Source organism: Acinonyx jubatus, chromosome D1, assembly GCF_027475565.1.
Source record: "Acinonyx jubatus isolate Ajub_Pintada_27869175 chromosome D1, VMU_Ajub_asm_v1.0, whole genome shotgun sequence".
NCBI lineage: Eukaryota > Metazoa > Chordata > Mammalia > Carnivora > Felidae > Acinonyx > Acinonyx jubatus.
Window position 1 is genome coordinate 14,729,205 of NC_069390.1, and position 16,517 is coordinate 14,745,721.

General features: G+C 40.0%; 2 protein-coding genes across 2 annotated transcripts; both read right to left on the reverse strand.

Annotated features, from left to right (window-relative positions):
* Nucleotides 1-226: 226 nt before the first annotated feature.
* Nucleotides 227-1,602, reverse strand: LOC106986232 (olfactory receptor 4C6-like). Its single transcript, XM_015084405.3, has one exon. The coding sequence runs from the start codon at nucleotides 1,179-1,181 to the stop codon at nucleotides 267-269; it is 915 nt and encodes a 304-aa protein (XP_014939891.1). The 5' UTR covers nucleotides 1,182-1,602; the 3' UTR covers nucleotides 227-266.
* An 11,743-nt stretch (nucleotides 1,603-13,345) lies between these two features.
* LOC106986219 (olfactory receptor 140-like) lies at nucleotides 13,346-14,608 on the reverse strand. Its single transcript, XM_015084391.2, has one exon. It carries the CDS (start codon nucleotides 14,388-14,390, stop codon nucleotides 13,443-13,445), a length of 948 nt encoding a protein of 315 aa, XP_014939877.2. The 5' UTR covers nucleotides 14,391-14,608; the 3' UTR covers nucleotides 13,346-13,442.
* Between the last annotated feature and the right edge of the window lie 1,909 nt (nucleotides 14,609-16,517).

Consider the following 16,517-nt stretch of genomic DNA (forward strand, 5'->3'; position numbering starts at 1 on the left):
AAAAAAGAGAAAAGAGTGGCCAGAATCTAGCAAGAAAAGTGATGGAGTATAAAATGTACTGGAGAGGTGGGAAATAGGGTGATTGTAGTGTCTTAGTGTGATTTGCATATTAAAAGATGCCATTGGCTGCCATGTGCCCAATGGACTGGGATGAATGGTGGAGGGACAAAACCTCATTGTCCTTGAAGGAAAGATTTGCCCTTCGCATACAAATTAGTGACACCCCAGGGTTGTTTGTTTCTTACACCTTCTTGTATAGAAGTGTCTTATACCTTCTTGACCCACAATTTCCTAATGGCATTTTTCACCTCTGCATTCCTCAAGGTGTAGATCAGGGGGTTTAACATGGGTGCAACAATGGTAAAGGACACAGCCATTGCTTTGTCTATGGGGTAAGTGGCCACAGGCCGCACGTACAGGAAAATGCAGGGCACGAAGAACAAGACGACCACAGTGAGGTGGGAGCCACAGGTCGACAGGGCTTTGCGCCGCCCCGCAGAGCTGCAAGACTTCAGGGAGCAGAGGATGACCACGTAGGAGGCCACGAGGATAAGGAAGATGGTCACACACATCACCCCACTGTTGAGGATGACTAAGAGACCCAGGGTGTGGGTGTCCATGCAGGCGAGTTTCAGCAATGGGAACAAATCACACATGAAGTGATCGATGACATTGGGACCACAGAAGGGTATTTGATACATGAAGAGAAGCTGTATTGCTGCGTGGATAAACCCCCCCACGCAGGCGCCTCCCAGCAGCAGGCGGCACACCCGAGGGTTCATGATGCTCGGGTAGTGCAGGGGCTTACAGATGGCCACGTAGCGGTCATAGGCCATCACGACGAGAAGGATGACCCCCACACCACCAAAGAAATGCTCCGCAAAGAGCTGGGCCATGCAGCCTTCAAAGGAGATGGTAGTTCTCTCGGAGAAGGAGTCCACGATCGTCTTGGGGGCAATGACAGAACAGTAGGTGGCATCCATGAAGGACAAGGAAGTGAGGAAAAAATACATAGGTGATCTCAGGCTCTGACTTGTGATCACGGTTACCACCATGAGTAGGTTCCCCAAAACCGTGGACACGTACAGGATTAGAAACACAGCAGAGAGCATTTTCCGCAGCTCTGGGTTCTCTGTGATCCCCAAAAGAATGAATTCAGTCGCATTGTTTGGATTCTCCATTTACTTTGGGCTGAGATAAGCACACCACACTGAGCTGGAAAATCTACAAAAGAATACTATTTTGAATCAGTAATCCTTGAGTGTGCTGGACAATTTTTTCACTGTGTCTTATACCTTCTTGACCTACTTTTTTCTCCAGCCACTGACACAGCAACCAGCTGCTAACAGTATAGCCTGACAAGAGCTCCATCCTACTGATCCCTCCACCAACACCTTCACTCCCCAGTACATCTGTTGTTTCCTGTCCCCATATGTGTTGCTTGAGAAACTTGGAAAACCCCACTTCATCGTTCTGGCGCATACTCCTACCTGGAAATATGAAGAGATTAACATACTTGAAAGAAATCCTACACCATTCATAAATAGAAGCCAGAGAATAAATGGTAACCAGTTTAACCACAGTCTTGGATTAACTTGCCTTTCTCCCCTATTTCACTCTCCCCATTCACTGCCTCCAGAATAAACCACCTACGTACAAGCCTTCTCTCAGCCTCTGATATTTGGTAACTTCAAGCCAGAAGCTAACACTCATTTATCACTAGACACACCCAACAACCAAGAACACTTAAATTCTCCTTCACTTCTTCCACATATGCAGTGAGCACTTAGAATGATCTAAGTTGAACAGCCTACCAGCTAGGTCATATCCCAAGGACTCCCCACTTATTAAAAGCTATACTCTTTCCATGTACATGTTATCTTCTCAAACTGGATTATTATTACGTTTTGTGAATATGTCTCAGGCAGTGGAATACCCTATGAGACATTTTCTACATTTTAGAGATAAGATATGGAGGCTTCAAAGAGTAGAAAAATAAGACACTAAGTTCCCACCGTTAGAAAACATTGAAACCAAATTCAAATCCGGCTTTTCCTGGATCAAAATCAATAGCAATGGCAAACAATGTCACTTCTCTTAAGAGTCTATCAAGTTCTCGATATGGTAGAGACATTTGCTTCATGATATAATTTTGTTATCATAACAAACCAGTGAGATAAATTTATGCTTCCTGTGCTCATTTTACTAAATAAATCCTACAGTAAAATTCAACAACAAATTTGATGACAATTTTACCATAAAGAACGTGTTCTAATTATATATATAATCCAATCCTGAAACTAGAAATTACAACTAATTAACTGTAACTAACATTCCAAGACTCTAATAATTTTCCAGATATGCTGACTAAAGAAAATAAAACTGTGCCTCTTTCTCTGCCCAAGGAAGACCCCGATCCAACTTAGCTGATATCACCCCTGCACGTGAGCCTGAACTAGTATAAACCATTCCTTCCACTTTTCCTTGTGAAGGAGTGCCCCAGGCGAAACAAAGAATTTTAAAGAATAACCAAAATATCAATAAAACAATTCATTTATTTTTTTTTTACTCACTATGTACCAGCAAGGTACTTAGTCTGTTACATGCATTATTGCAATTATTTTTCATATCACATGAGTTGGAGGCTATCATAAATCCCATCTTGAGGATGAGGAAACTGATGTTTGGAGTCAGTAAGCATCTCATCTAAAATGAGTGAGGATTATGAATCCATATAATCTCATTTTGAGACACGAGCTCTTAACCGTTACACTATGCCACTGAAGGAGTGAACAGTGGCCTCAGTCAGCTATATACAAGTGTCACTGCCACCAAATGATATGATAAAAGCACTGTTCCAGTAGTAAACTTCTCTTTGCTATGACTACCTAAGCAGAGGCTGTCTGCCACTTGATAGGAATACGTTAGAGACCTATGGGGAATATAAATAAGGTTCTCTAAGATTCCTCTAAATCCCCAAAGACACATTCCTAATATTCCTTTTACTAAACAAGGTACACAATTGCCAAGGCACTGTTTGCAATCTACAGTATGGGCTAACCCCAATCTCCAGGATAGGCTAACCCCAATCTGCAATATGGGCTAACCCCAATCTCCAGGATAGGCTAACCCCAATCTGCAATATGGACTAACCCCAATCTACAGTATGGGCTAACCCCAATCTCCACCTCAGAACTTTAAAAGTCCTATAATAGCCCTAATAGTGTAGAAGGAACATAGTCTCAGAATCAGGCTAGCCGGGTTTCATTCCAAATTATCCCTCTTATCTCTGAAGATGTGTCGTCACATTCTCACCACTCTGGGCCTCCGTTTCCTCATCTGGAGAAGGAGGCATCTGTGGTAGATGAGTGGAATGCTAGGGGTTTAAAGGAGCCAGTTCAGGGACTCTGTCCCTCTCAAGCACAGAAGCTTGGCTCCTACCTGCCTTAGATGTTCCCACTTCCAAGTAAGATGTCCTTTGAGCCATCTCAGGACTTAAAATATTTTAAAGCACAATACACTAGAATAGAGACTCATGCCCCTTCTGTCTTAAAATCTATAAATTTGTTATAGTTCTTTTCTGACCACTGATACACACTCGGTATGACACTCAAGGCCTTGCCTCATACTAATCAACCTCATTTTTTGTATGCCTCCTTCGCACAGAGGTCAAAGCTGTCTCTTACTGCCAGAACACTCACGTCAGTCTGTCCAGTCTGGTGGGAGAGGCCGTGGGTTCAGAGCGAGCAGACTTAGCTCTCTGTCCCACTCCTGGCACTCACGGACTGGACAACCTTCAACCCTGCAAAAAGAAAACAATGTAATTAGCCATTAAAGGGGCAGAGAGAGAGGGAGACACAGAATCCGAAGCAGGCTCCAGGCTCTGAGCTGTCAGCACAGAGCCCGACGCGGGGCTTGAACTCACGAACCGTGAGAGATCATGACCTGAGCCGGAGTCAGACGCCCAACCGACTGAGCCACCCAGGCGCCCCTGATTTTTTTAATTCCCACAAAAGCCATAGGAGACAGGAACCCGTATTACCCTGGTTTTCTGATGCAGTGGTTAAGGCTTAGAGAAGTTGTACACTTTTCGTAAGTCTGTGACCAAGTCCAAGGCACAGGATACTAACCACCATCTCTGCAGCGTCTCTAAGAATTCCATACCCTGCCTCACAATGCTTTCTGAAGCACCGAAGGAAGTACCAGGCATGAGAATGTTTGGGGAGCACTAACAAAATATTCACGACTATTTTCTGTTCCTATAAGCTCCTGTCTTCCTCCTGCCTCTGCCCATGCCATCTATTACCAACAAACCCATTATTATTCTTCCTTTCTGCCTCATTTCTTCCCGAATGCCCCCTTCACCACCATCATTCTGGATATTTGCTACAATGTCCAGCTAGGGTACATAGCAGTGGCAATTCAGCTGTATTCCTGGCCAATTTTTTTAAAAATTTCATGTCAGTGTTATCTCCCTATGTGGATGCTTAAGGATAGCTAATTTATTCTATTTCCACAAATGTCTAATGCTGTGCTGTGTACACTCTAGTCATTTAATTAAATTTAATTAAATCCATGAAACTGGATTCAACCAAGGAAAATAGTATCCAAGGAAAATGCCCAAACAATACTGGTGCCCGTCTTGCCTCCAGAAATGAGAGAGTGCCATTGTCAGAGCCAGGCTATCTTCTGGCATCTAAGCTCATATATCCCATCTTTCAGCTTTCTCATTTCTACTCCTAGGCATACATTAGCCAATCCCAAGAGTGGAGCCCTACCTTGGATTTGCACTTTAGTGTTGAACCACCGCCTTCAGATCCTCTTTGTAATAATGCCTTCTTTTTCCAGTGTTCCTATGAAATACGTTGGCTAAAAGACCATTCAGACAAAGAAGTGAAAAACTGCGTTGCTTCAATTCTCTAATGATTACCTAGACAGTACATATTTCTCATTCCATAACATGTCCAAAACTGCGAGGGATAGAGGAGGTGCCCTACCTGTAAAGAAGGAAACAGAATGAGCACTCCTGAAATGATGCATATACAATGTAAGTTCCAGAAGGGAAATTATCAGTATGATCTATAGATTTCAAAGAAGATTAAGTGATCTAAGCCTTGACATGAGAATTTAGAAACTTCTAAGTTTTTAATAAAGAAAGTCAACAGGAAAGAGAACAGCATGAGCAAGGCATGAAGAAAGGAAAAAACATAATGTACATAGCCAAAATATGTGAACTCTGACATCACAAAAACCTACATTTCATTCTGGACCTGCCAGGGATGTAATCAACCAGAAGTTACACATGGTCTTTAAATCACGGGGTTTTTTTCAGAGTTGTATTAAACATAATAAGTTCTTAGCATTATAGTTTAGGTTTTGATATTTACATGTATAAATATTAAAATGGGATAAAATATTAAATTAAATTATAGTGTAGGTGTTTGTTAAATATTTATTATAATGCTTGTGATATTTTTGATGTCTCATAAAAGGTAGTCACATACACCCTTACGAACTGAGTTATGAGATACCTTGAGTAGGTGTGCCTAGCTAAACTGGAGTTCAATTGGGAGTAGGGAGTAAGAACTTAAAGACCTATGTAAAATTCCTGATTTTCCACACTACAGTCAGTTCTCACTTCTGAGTACATAAAATAGGCCAGACAACTTCTCTGTGCCTCGGTTCCATTTTCTATAAAGTGGGAAGGTAACGTTACCTATTCCAAAAGGCTGTTGTAAGGATTAAATGATTTTATAAATGTAAAGGATCAGGAGATCCTTAGATCAGGATCTCTATTTCTTTTCCTAGAATGAGGAGAAGGATACTGACCACAAACTATTTTAAAACAGATCCTCTGCCTTTGGATCACGTGTTTACACAGGCTTCTAGTAAATGATATTAGATTTTATTAGAAGTATCCATATACTTCTACTAAATGCTCAGTTTAAGTTTTATAAATCGCAAAAGTAAGATATAGCTCTTGGAAAATATTTCGTATGGAGAGGTAGAGTGATAGAAAGCTGAAAGTCAAAGGAGCACTCCCAAGCATAAGCCCTACCGGACCCTTCATTGATAGTGTAGTTCACTCTTTTCAGATGTGCATTTGTATGCAGGAATATTCTATGTGCACATTTATGTGTTTTGCTCTATATGAAAGTATATAAAATATAATAATATTCTTGAAATTTTAATTTAACTGTTTGGGCATTATTTGTCAACAGTTATGAATTTTCCTACATTTTAACTTCTGCATGTGATTCTATTTTATGGTTGTACTATAATTCATATAACCAATTTGTTTTTGCTTGACATTTATGCTATTTCTAGTATTCTGTCCTATACACAATGATGCACTGGACGTCACTTTACTGACATTTTTACTTTCTGGTTTGAATGTTTCCTGGTTGAATACTTCCTGGTTGGAGAAATTCCTAGTAATGCCATCACCGGATCAAAAACTATGCATATGTTGAATTTCGATTGCTTCTGTAACTGTTCTCTCAAAATCCTGAAGTATCTTTCATTCTCATCAACAGTGTATGAAAGAGTAGTTTTTCCCACAGTTTTACTCACACCAAATATTATCAATCTTGATTATATTAACCAAATGATAAGGTAAAAATCATACATTAGTTTAATTCACATTTAATCATTCATTCATCGAATTTCATCAATGACCTAAACAATAAATATATTATTGGTCTCCAGATGAAGCTAAAGTAAATTTACTATGTAAATTTTTTTTTAATTTTTTTTAATGTTTGTTTATTTTTGAGAGAGAGGGAGAGACAGAACATGAGCAGGGGAGGGGCAGAGGGAGAGGGAGACACAGAATCCGAAGCAGGCTCCAGGCTCTGACCTGCCAGCACAGAGCCAGATGCAGGGCTCGAACTCACAAACCGCAAGATCATGACCTGAGCTGAAGTCAGATGCTCAGCTGACTGAGCCACCCAGGCTCCCCTATATGCACTGTGATATCGATGTAGAGATATATAGTCTATACACAAAATATCAAAATAATAGTAATAATTTAGCATGTGCTGCATACCACATATTTTGCTAGTACGTAATACATGTTTTCTCATTTAATTCTCACATCTGGCTCTGTTTAGACAAATTTTATGGCTGAGGAAAAGCAGAATAATTAACTTGTGTAAGGCTATACAGTTAATAAATGATAGAACCTGTATTTGAATCCAAGTTATGGCTGATTCGTGTTTCTAAGTGTGTGAATGTCTTATGGAGCCGAATAATTTCTTCAGTAAAATCCTGGACCACAAGAAATGCGTTTATGGATGTCCCTGAGTTGTCCTTTAACGAGCAATCAATAGCCCCGTATTTCTCAGAATATCTGTACCCAGAACATATGCATCATCAGTAGAATGTCTCTAATTAAGAGCTTTAAAAGGATTATTTTTGTCAGCAAGTCTTCCTAATTCATTTTGCTTTCCTTGCGAGATGAGTGGAGAAGGAATTATCTACAATAGCACCTCTATGGGTTGGAAATTACTATACCATTGTAGATACAAAACTTAATGTTCTCTAGGGATGTTTCCAGTGGGAGGGCGCTGAATCCCGGAAGAACCTTTCTTGATTTCACGACCCCATCCCCGAGCAAATCATATCAGCATCACCTTCAGCACCAACACTAACACCCTGCAGTGGACAGAGCTGCTCACATATAAATGTGTATGTGCTTATATAAATATATGTTTTATATAAATATATTTTTTAAATCTAATTCATCTTTACATGAAAACTGAAAGCCAAACAGGGCGCCTGGGTGGCTCAGTAGGTTAAGCATCCGACTTCGGCTCAGGTCATGGTCTCATGGTTCAAGCCCCGCGTCGAGCTCTGTGCTGACAGCTCACAGCCTGGAGCCTTCTTCAGATTCTGTGTCTCCCTCTCTCTCTGCCCTTCCCCCACTGGTGCGCGCGCGCGCTCTCTCTCTCTCTCTCTCTCTCTCAAAAATAAACATTGGAAAAAAATGAAACTAAACATTTGAAGTATCATTAAACTAAATCGGGAATAAAGCACCATGTAAATTCGTTCTCAAAGGTTATTGGAAAATCAAAGCTAAAAGCAGTTGGCACAAGAAGAAAGCAGAAACATGTGTAATATATACATATATATGTGTATTCATGTGCACACACACACACACACACACACACACAGAGTTGCATGAAAAAAAGGAAACATAAAAATCTCTCTAAAACCATTCTAGACTTACAAGCTATTCCTCTTCCTCCCCTTCCTAAGAGCGCATCCCTAAAACATAAATACACTCTCATAGTTACTAATCTCATGACTTGGATTAGGCAGACACTTACATTTTGATAATTTGCTAAAAGAGATTAAAGCAAATCCCATCAAAAGTGTTGATAGGTTAAGGCTCTCCATTCTGAAGCCACAAATTTGCGTGTAGAGACAAAACCATTGAACTACTAACACATTTTAAGTATTATTGTATATGTGTATAAAGTGATTCAATTAGTTCAACAATTTCAAAGTAGTTCAAATTAAGAAGAACATGTTTAATACTCACGTAACTTGTTGAAGTCACCTTCAGTGCTCGACCTGATGTCTTCCTTGTGACCTCCAAAAGCCAGTTACCCGATGGTTCCAGAAGGTAGAAGGCAGAGATTGTACAAGTAAATTCTCCAGGATAATGTCAGGGTAACCAAAGTTCTGGCCCCATCCAGGATGTACTTACATGAACTTTCATCTACAAAATAGCTACAAATCATGACCTATTAGAGTTTCCATTGAGCAGATCAAAGCATACAGGCAAGTAAATCAGGACACGCACTGCAGACACATCGTCTGATCATTTCATGGGGAGCTATTTCTATAGGACCAGAGTTTCTCATGATTTTGGACGAAAGATTTACAACAGATGCTCTAAGTGTCCAAGAATTTAAATAGGAAACAACCCTTGTAGATGGCAGAGAAACTCAAATTTCATCTAAATAAGAAAGGTTGCCAAATAAAAAAAAAAAAAGACAGCTAAGCTATTTACAAAATCATTCATAGAACTTGGCTGTATTTTGAGCTTAATTTGTAAAGACTTTCCAATCCACATCTTAGAAGAAACACTATTAATAAGATGTTCTCCTTCGGGTAATAGTCTTGAGCTAAGAGGGCAGAGCACCATTTTCCAATGGCACAGAATTTCCAAGTGTGCAGACTTGTATCATTCCACAGCATCCCCCTGAGGCTGTGTCTCTACTGACTGGGGAGCTAATCACCGTACCAGTGAATTCCTATCCACCCCTACAAGGATCTGTTTTTCTCCGGAGCAGAACTTCACTGGAGATAGGCCAGGCTGATGCTCCACAAACACAACCCCAGATCCTGGTATTAACCATTCAATTATCTGCTCCCAGTGTAACCTCTCTTCTTCAGTACTTCAGTAACAGAATGGTCACACAACCATCCATCTGCCTAATAACCTAGATGAAGAAAAGCCAACACACCTAGCAAATCCTGGAACCAAGTTTTTCCACTACTTAGTCTGGTGTCCCCTTCATCTTTTAAGACTATTATTAAAATTGTCACACCTAACTGCAGAACAGTTGCCATTATTAAGGATTTTAAACAATGTACCTCAGCCAGAAAAAAAGAAGGACTCAATTCTTTCTCACTCCATAACAATAGTACTCTCAAATAACATGTTTTCAATTTAGAAATATCTGGAATGATAGGCTTCATTCTTTTTCCACCTTCAATAGTGAAAAATATCAATATGCTACATTTACAACATAGTACACAGAATACAACAGTCTCCTGAGAAAGTCTCCAGAAAAGGAAGAGTCTCTCAGTTTTATTGAGTATGACCCACAAAGGTGATGGGCCATCTTCCGCACTTGGATTATTTTTACTAACATCTTAGAATCACTTCATGTTCTTACCTAACCACTCTGATATGTAGGTTAGGGGAAGCTTCTCAATCTTTTTATTTTTCATTACTGTCCTCCTAAGGCCCCGTTGTAGACATTCTAATTACCCTCACTAAAATTTTAACACCACAGATAATATTATCCATGTATGTACCTTATGTATATCTGTGCTTTATATATAAAAACAGTAAGATATTTTTATTCCCCAAGAAATTGTTTTCACCTGAACGAAGAATACTTTACTCTTTGCAAAAGCATATGAAAAAGTTTACTTACAAAAAGAAAGGTGGGGGGCCCTGGGTAGCTCAGTCAGGTAAGCATCTGAGTCTTGAATTTGGCTCAGGTCATGATCTCAGGGTCATGAGATTGAGCCCCGCGTTGGGCTCCATGCTGGGTGTGGAGCCTGTTAAGATTCTGTTTCTCTCTGCCCCTCCCCCACTCATATGCGAATGTTCTTTCTCCCTCTCAAAAAAAAAATTATAATAAAATGAAAACATAAAGAAAGGGGTGAAGGTAAATAATGTGGTTAAATGTGAGCGTGACTGAAATCCTAGTTGTGCTACTAACAAGTACACACATCTATATCCAGTTCTTCTCTTCTGCACCACCTCCTTAATATAATGTTTTTCATCATACCTATTACCAACACAATTACATTTTTCATTCATTTGTTCACTTGCTTATTAACCATCTGCTCCCCGCTGTAATTTAAGTTCCACACAAACACAACCTGTTTGTGTTAGTCAACGTCTTATACCAAGCCCCCAGAACTCTCTGGCACACTGTGGGAATTAAATAGTATTTTTTTTAATAAAGGAAATAAGAATTTCCTAAACTGAGTTGACTTTGGAGTCATTTTTCAAGCAATAAATATTCACACATGGAACAGCAATTGTAAAAGCCCTAGAGAAACGACATTAAGTCTATCAGACTATCAGTCTCCTCAAGGATTGAATTGCTTGTTTTTCTTTCAAATATCTTTCTCGCCCATACTTCATTCACTGTCTTTCAAATGCAACCATTTGAATTTCATTTCCTGAGCTCGTTACATCCCACTTTTCATGATGTCCATGAAAGGAAATACATCTGTGGACATGAGATCATCAAGTGGCTTTTCTTGGACACAAGAAGAATCAAGAGAGTACAAGTAGCCCGGGAAACCAGGCTCAGGGGAAGGCTGAAGGGAAGAAAGTGACCCCCAAATAAGGGGGGAAAATGCCTCAAGGACAATCTTCACAATGTGGCCAATGAGTAGTTCTGCGTTTTGGTTATTTCACTTCATGCCAGCAAGGAATAGTGGGAAGTGGGAAGAGTAGAGGAGGCAGAGCCTAAAAGTCTTGATATTGACACTTAACCCTTATTGAATCGCATTTTTTTTTTGCATAGTGTAAAGATCCATCGAATAAAACGTATTGCATAAAGAGACTTACAGCACGTAAAGCGCTATCAAAATGTGTGCGTCACAGTTGGTCTTCAACAAGAGTTAGCTCACTTCCCTCACTTATTGCCTGATAGTCTCACCGAATTAGCAGTCCACATAAACCAAAGTCTCCTTGTACAACAGACACGACCATTATGTGTCTTATTAATTTTTCAGAGTAAATATACTTCTTTCCCTCCTGCTGTTTTAAGTATCAGAAATAATCAGACGGCACTTGGCCTTCATGAGAGAATCTCGATGATGGGATTCTTTGCAAAGGATTACCTTAACATTCCTTGAAATTATTCCCAAACCAGCAAGCCTCCCTCAACAGTCTCCTGACAACAGGAGACAGTCTTAGACCGTCTTACATTTCTCCTTTCAGGTCTTAATGCCTGTCAAGTTTGCTGTTGACAATTTATAATCTGTGCCTCTTTAATCTTCTCACGTGGTACAGCCCTAAGACACAATCGTTGGCTGTAGCTTCCCTCTTCCAATCTCCCCTTTTGTCTCAATGTAGAAACATTTACTCAATACTTTCCCTGTTCTTACCCCTGGCTTACCCTTGTCTCCTATTGTCAAACTGAACCACACATTATTTGGTCTGGAGTCTGTTGTGCTTAATTGCCACCAGCAATTGCAAACTTGATCCCTTTTAATAGGTTAAGCGCTGTTATATCATCTTCCAGGCCTCGACTTCGTGGGAAAATGTTCTATGCCTTATGATTTGAGGCAGCCAGGCATAAACTAGGACACACAGTCACCCCCAAGAAAAGATAGACCGTGCTCTGGCATTGCCATGCAGTCAAATTAAGATGCAAGTCCAGATGACCAGTGAGTTTGAGAAAGGGACCTCTGTGGGAAGTAACACAAGTTGGAGCCTTATAGTCAGAGAAGCTTTGTTTCGTAAAGTGCTGCGTAGTAAAAGAGAATGACCCGGCAGATTCCATGTGCACAGAAGAGTGTTATTGCATAAACGTATCTCTATATGTAAGACAAGGCTACAACCAATTTTGACACCATCTTTCTTGAAGGACAAAGTGAATCATCAAGACCTGCAGAAAAATGTCTTATCCATAGATATAAATGCTTCAGACAAACTGTGTTTTATTTGAAAGAAAGTAGGACTGAGATCTGGAAGACCCGTGTTCAAGTGTTGCAGCTGAAACTTGTAGACGTGTGACCTGATGCAAGTAAATTAGTAAACCTCTCTTGTCACCAATTTGCTTCTCTGTAAAATGAGGACAGTAATATCGGAACTACCGATTTTGTATGCGGATAAATCACCTGAGCTGAATATGCCTGATAAGTAATAAAATGTTTATTTAATATAAATGTATGTATCACAACCTCCAGAACAAAAGCTTTAGAACCTAATCATATGTCCTTTTGTTAAGGTTAAATAAAATAATGTTTACTGTTGTTGTTTCAAGTGGCTCAGGTTTCGGTAAGGAGAAAGAAAAAATTCCTTTATAGTAAAAAATATTTTAAAAAAATAAATAAATAAACAATGAGTCATAAGGGTATTTTTAAAGATGAGACCAAACTGAGAGTAATTTCAACATTTCTGGCTTATTTTTTGTGCCAAAAAAAAAAACACCCTAAACTAGAACTACGTTATGAATTATTCCCTTCCTTTTGCGGTGTCTTCCCTTTTGCCTTTGGTACATTCATAGGGGCTAAAAAACATCAGCAGTTTCACTCCCCAACTGTCCCATCCACATATATCTACCTAAGAATTTCTATCTTCTGTTTCACCATAGGTGAAGCAAAAAAAAAAAAAAAAAAAAAGTCCTATGGAAAAAACGATTTCATCCAAGTAACATATGTATGAAAAATTTGGTAAAGTAACAGTAAGACTCTGGAGAAAAACATACTCTATAATAACCAAACTTGGGATTTATAGTCGTCTTTTCCATTGCATACCTTGAATCTATGAACACTGAGGCTTTGGTAAAGTACGTTAAAAACTATCAAAAGCACCTATCAAAAGGCTTAGCCACTATTGAGTGTTTAGTAAATGTTAGTATGTGGGACTTTTTTTTCTGTCAGCCATCTGCAAAATTTATTGATTCTCTTTCATACTTTATGACAGATATAGTCCTCCCTATTTATATATACCATCACTTCCTTGGCATTATGAACAGCCTAACTCTCTTCTTCCACAGACTCCTCATGGCATTTTTCACCTCTGTGTTTCTCACTGTATAAATGATAGGATTTAACATGGGAGTGAGGACGGCAAAGAATACAGTCACCAGCTTATCTACAGGGTAGGTGACCACAGGACGCATGTAGGTGAATATGCAAGGCACAAAAAAAAGTACAACTACGGCAAAGTGGGAGCCACATGTTGAGAGGGCTTTGTGTCGTCCTTGGGAGCCGTGGGAATTCAGGGACCTCAGAATGGCTATGTACGAGACGAGTAGCATGGAAAAAATGAGCAAGCACATGGCCCCACTGTTGGCCGCCACCACCATTCCCAACCTGTAGGTGTCGCTGCAGGCAAGTTTCAGCAGAGGGAAGAGATCGCACATGAAGTGGTCAATGACGTTGGGACCACAGAAGGGCAAGCTGACCATGAAAAGCGTCTGCACAGCGGCATGCAGGATCCCCCCTAGCCAGGCCACCACCAGCAGGAGGCGGCAGAGCCCCTGTCGCATGATGGTTGTGTAGTGCAGGGGCTTGCAGATGGCCACATAGCGATCATAGGCCATGACAATAAGGAGGATGATCTCTGATCCTCCCAGGAAGTGCTCCACAAAGAGCTGAGTCAGGCAGCCACCCAAGGAGATGGTTCTCCTCTGATACAGCAGGTCGATGATCATTTTGGGGGTGGTCACAGAGGTGTAGGAGGCATCTATAAAAGACAAGTAAGTAAGAAAGAAATACATGGGAGCGGAAAGTGTGGGGCTGAGGGAGATGGTGATGACAACGAGCAGATTGGCAAGCACAGTAAATAGAAAAATGAACAAAAAGACCACGAAGAGTATTTTCTGCAAGTGTGGATTCTGCGTGAGTCCCAAGAGAAAAAATTCAGTCACATTGTTCGGAGGTGTGAGGATATCCATTCGAGAAGGAACACCCTCCTGGGGCCTGAATTCCCTACAGAGGGATAAAGAGAGATACCTATTAATCCATGAAAGGACTGTAGTCTGAATTTCATGGTACAAAAACAGTCACTGTAACTGTGGCGCACGTTCTGGGCACTCCTTGCCTCGGCGTTTGTCTTCATTCCTTCTTACTTCCTCCACAATGCTCCCACCTGTCTCTTCATACACCTCCCACCTGCCGCTTATAAACACCCAAAGGGCAGCTCCTGATGTGTAATTTATGGAGAAAACCCTGGGTTTTAAACACAAGTGGGATTTTCCGGGTTCCAACCCTAAGTGACTTCACTAAGTCATTTCAGTGGCCCACTGCTTCTGAGGCCTCCTCTCTGCCTGTGACCTTATACATTGTAACTCAGCTACAACTGAGTTACAACTGTAACAACTGAGTTAATTTACAACTGTAAGTCAGTTAAGTGTCTGACTTGATTTCAGCTCAGGTCAGGATCTCAGGGTGATGGGATCGGGCTCCATGCCAGGTGCTGCCCTCAGTGTGGAGCCTCCCTGGGATTCTCTCTCTCCCTCTTCCTCTGCCCCTCCCCGACTTGCATGCTCACTCTCTCTCTCAAAATAAATAAACATTTTTTTTATATTTATTTATTTTTGAAAGAAAGAGAGAGAGAGCACACAGGTGGGGAAGGAGCAGAGAGAGAGAGAGAGAGAGGGAGACACAGGATCTGAAGCAGGCTCCAGGCTCTGAGCTGTCAGTGTAGAGCCTGACACAGGGCTGGAACTCATGAACCTGAGATCATGAGGTGAGCTGAAGTCCAATGCTTAACCGACTGAGCCACCCAGGCGCCCCAAAAAATAAACACTTTAAAAAATAATAATAAAAGATAAAAGTTTTTAAAAATAAAAATTTCATGTGGAGAACAGAGTCTGTTAGATAAGATAGGTCATGTGTGTGTGTGTGTGTGTGTGTGTATGTGTGTGTGTGTGTGTATGTAAACATGCACACACAAATATATAAAATCTATTACTTTAAGTGTGTATTATATGCTCACTTATTCAACAAACACTTATTGGACGCTTCTTATGTATATAAATGTGTTTGTCAACACAAAGTCATAAAAAGTGTCCCTGTTTAAATGCCTTTAGTAACCCCTCCCCCAACACTTTATTACCAAACAGTAGCAGCGCATTCATTCATGAGACTCCCCCACTCTTTTATGCTCCTCCTACCTGCATTCTCGCGCCCTCTCTTCCCATCCCCCCCAAAGCATCCATCACCCATCATTCTTGCTTGCAGGATCTTGCATTATTAATGGAATGAGGAAATGTGGGGACATAAATCTCTCAAATGAAACAAGGGAGAAAACATAAATATAGCAAAATGTATCCTGCAGGAAGACATTTCTTTTCCTTCCAAAGGTAAATGGATAAAGAGTTTAATTTTTTAATTATCCAAGGTGAAAATTTTATTCATATGTGAAAACCAAGTGTAGCAACCTCATAGGAAAATCAAGTAGTCCCTTATTCTGAGGTGGACTTCCCCAGAAGATTAGAAGAGACAATAGTGCACATAAGTAAGAATAAGATGTAATTAATAACAGTGATTTGTAACTAGCTACGAAGAAGTAGAAATTATTTGGGCGGTATTCTTTGAATCTACAATATTCCTTCTAGGAATAAAACCCAAATAACAATATTTTTAAAAGAGAAAACCCATTATGTACAAATATGTTCAACACAATTATTAAGAACTGTGGAAAATTAAAAACTGCATACAATGTCCAACATTAGAGAAATGGATAAGCAAAATACAGTGCACCTCTCTGAATAATATGTCATTTGTAACAGAGATGTTTTTAAACATTTGCACAATATCAAAGCAAAATTATTATGTTGTAATAATAGTTGAGGGAAATTCTGGATGCAAATTTGAATATATAACATGATTCTAACTAATTTAAATATGCATATAAATAAATAAATAAGAAAAAAAAGATCCCAAAATATTTTTACTTCTAAATTGGTAGTATTGTAGTTGATTCCATCTTTTGTGGTTTGACCTGCTGCAGAAGACATTTAAATGTCTCCCCTTAACCAGGGGAGGGGGTAAGAGGTGATTTTATGATTTACCAGATC

What these genes read in the sequence shown, in the direction of transcription:
- LOC106986219 (XM_015084391.2), bottom strand. Translation starts at nt 14,390, where the DNA reads ATGGATATCCTCACACCTCCGAACAATGTGACTGAATTTTTTCTCTTG.
- LOC106986232 (XM_015084405.3), bottom strand. Translation starts at nt 1,181, where the DNA reads ATGGAGAATCCAAACAATGCGACTGAATTCATTCTTTTGGGGATCACA.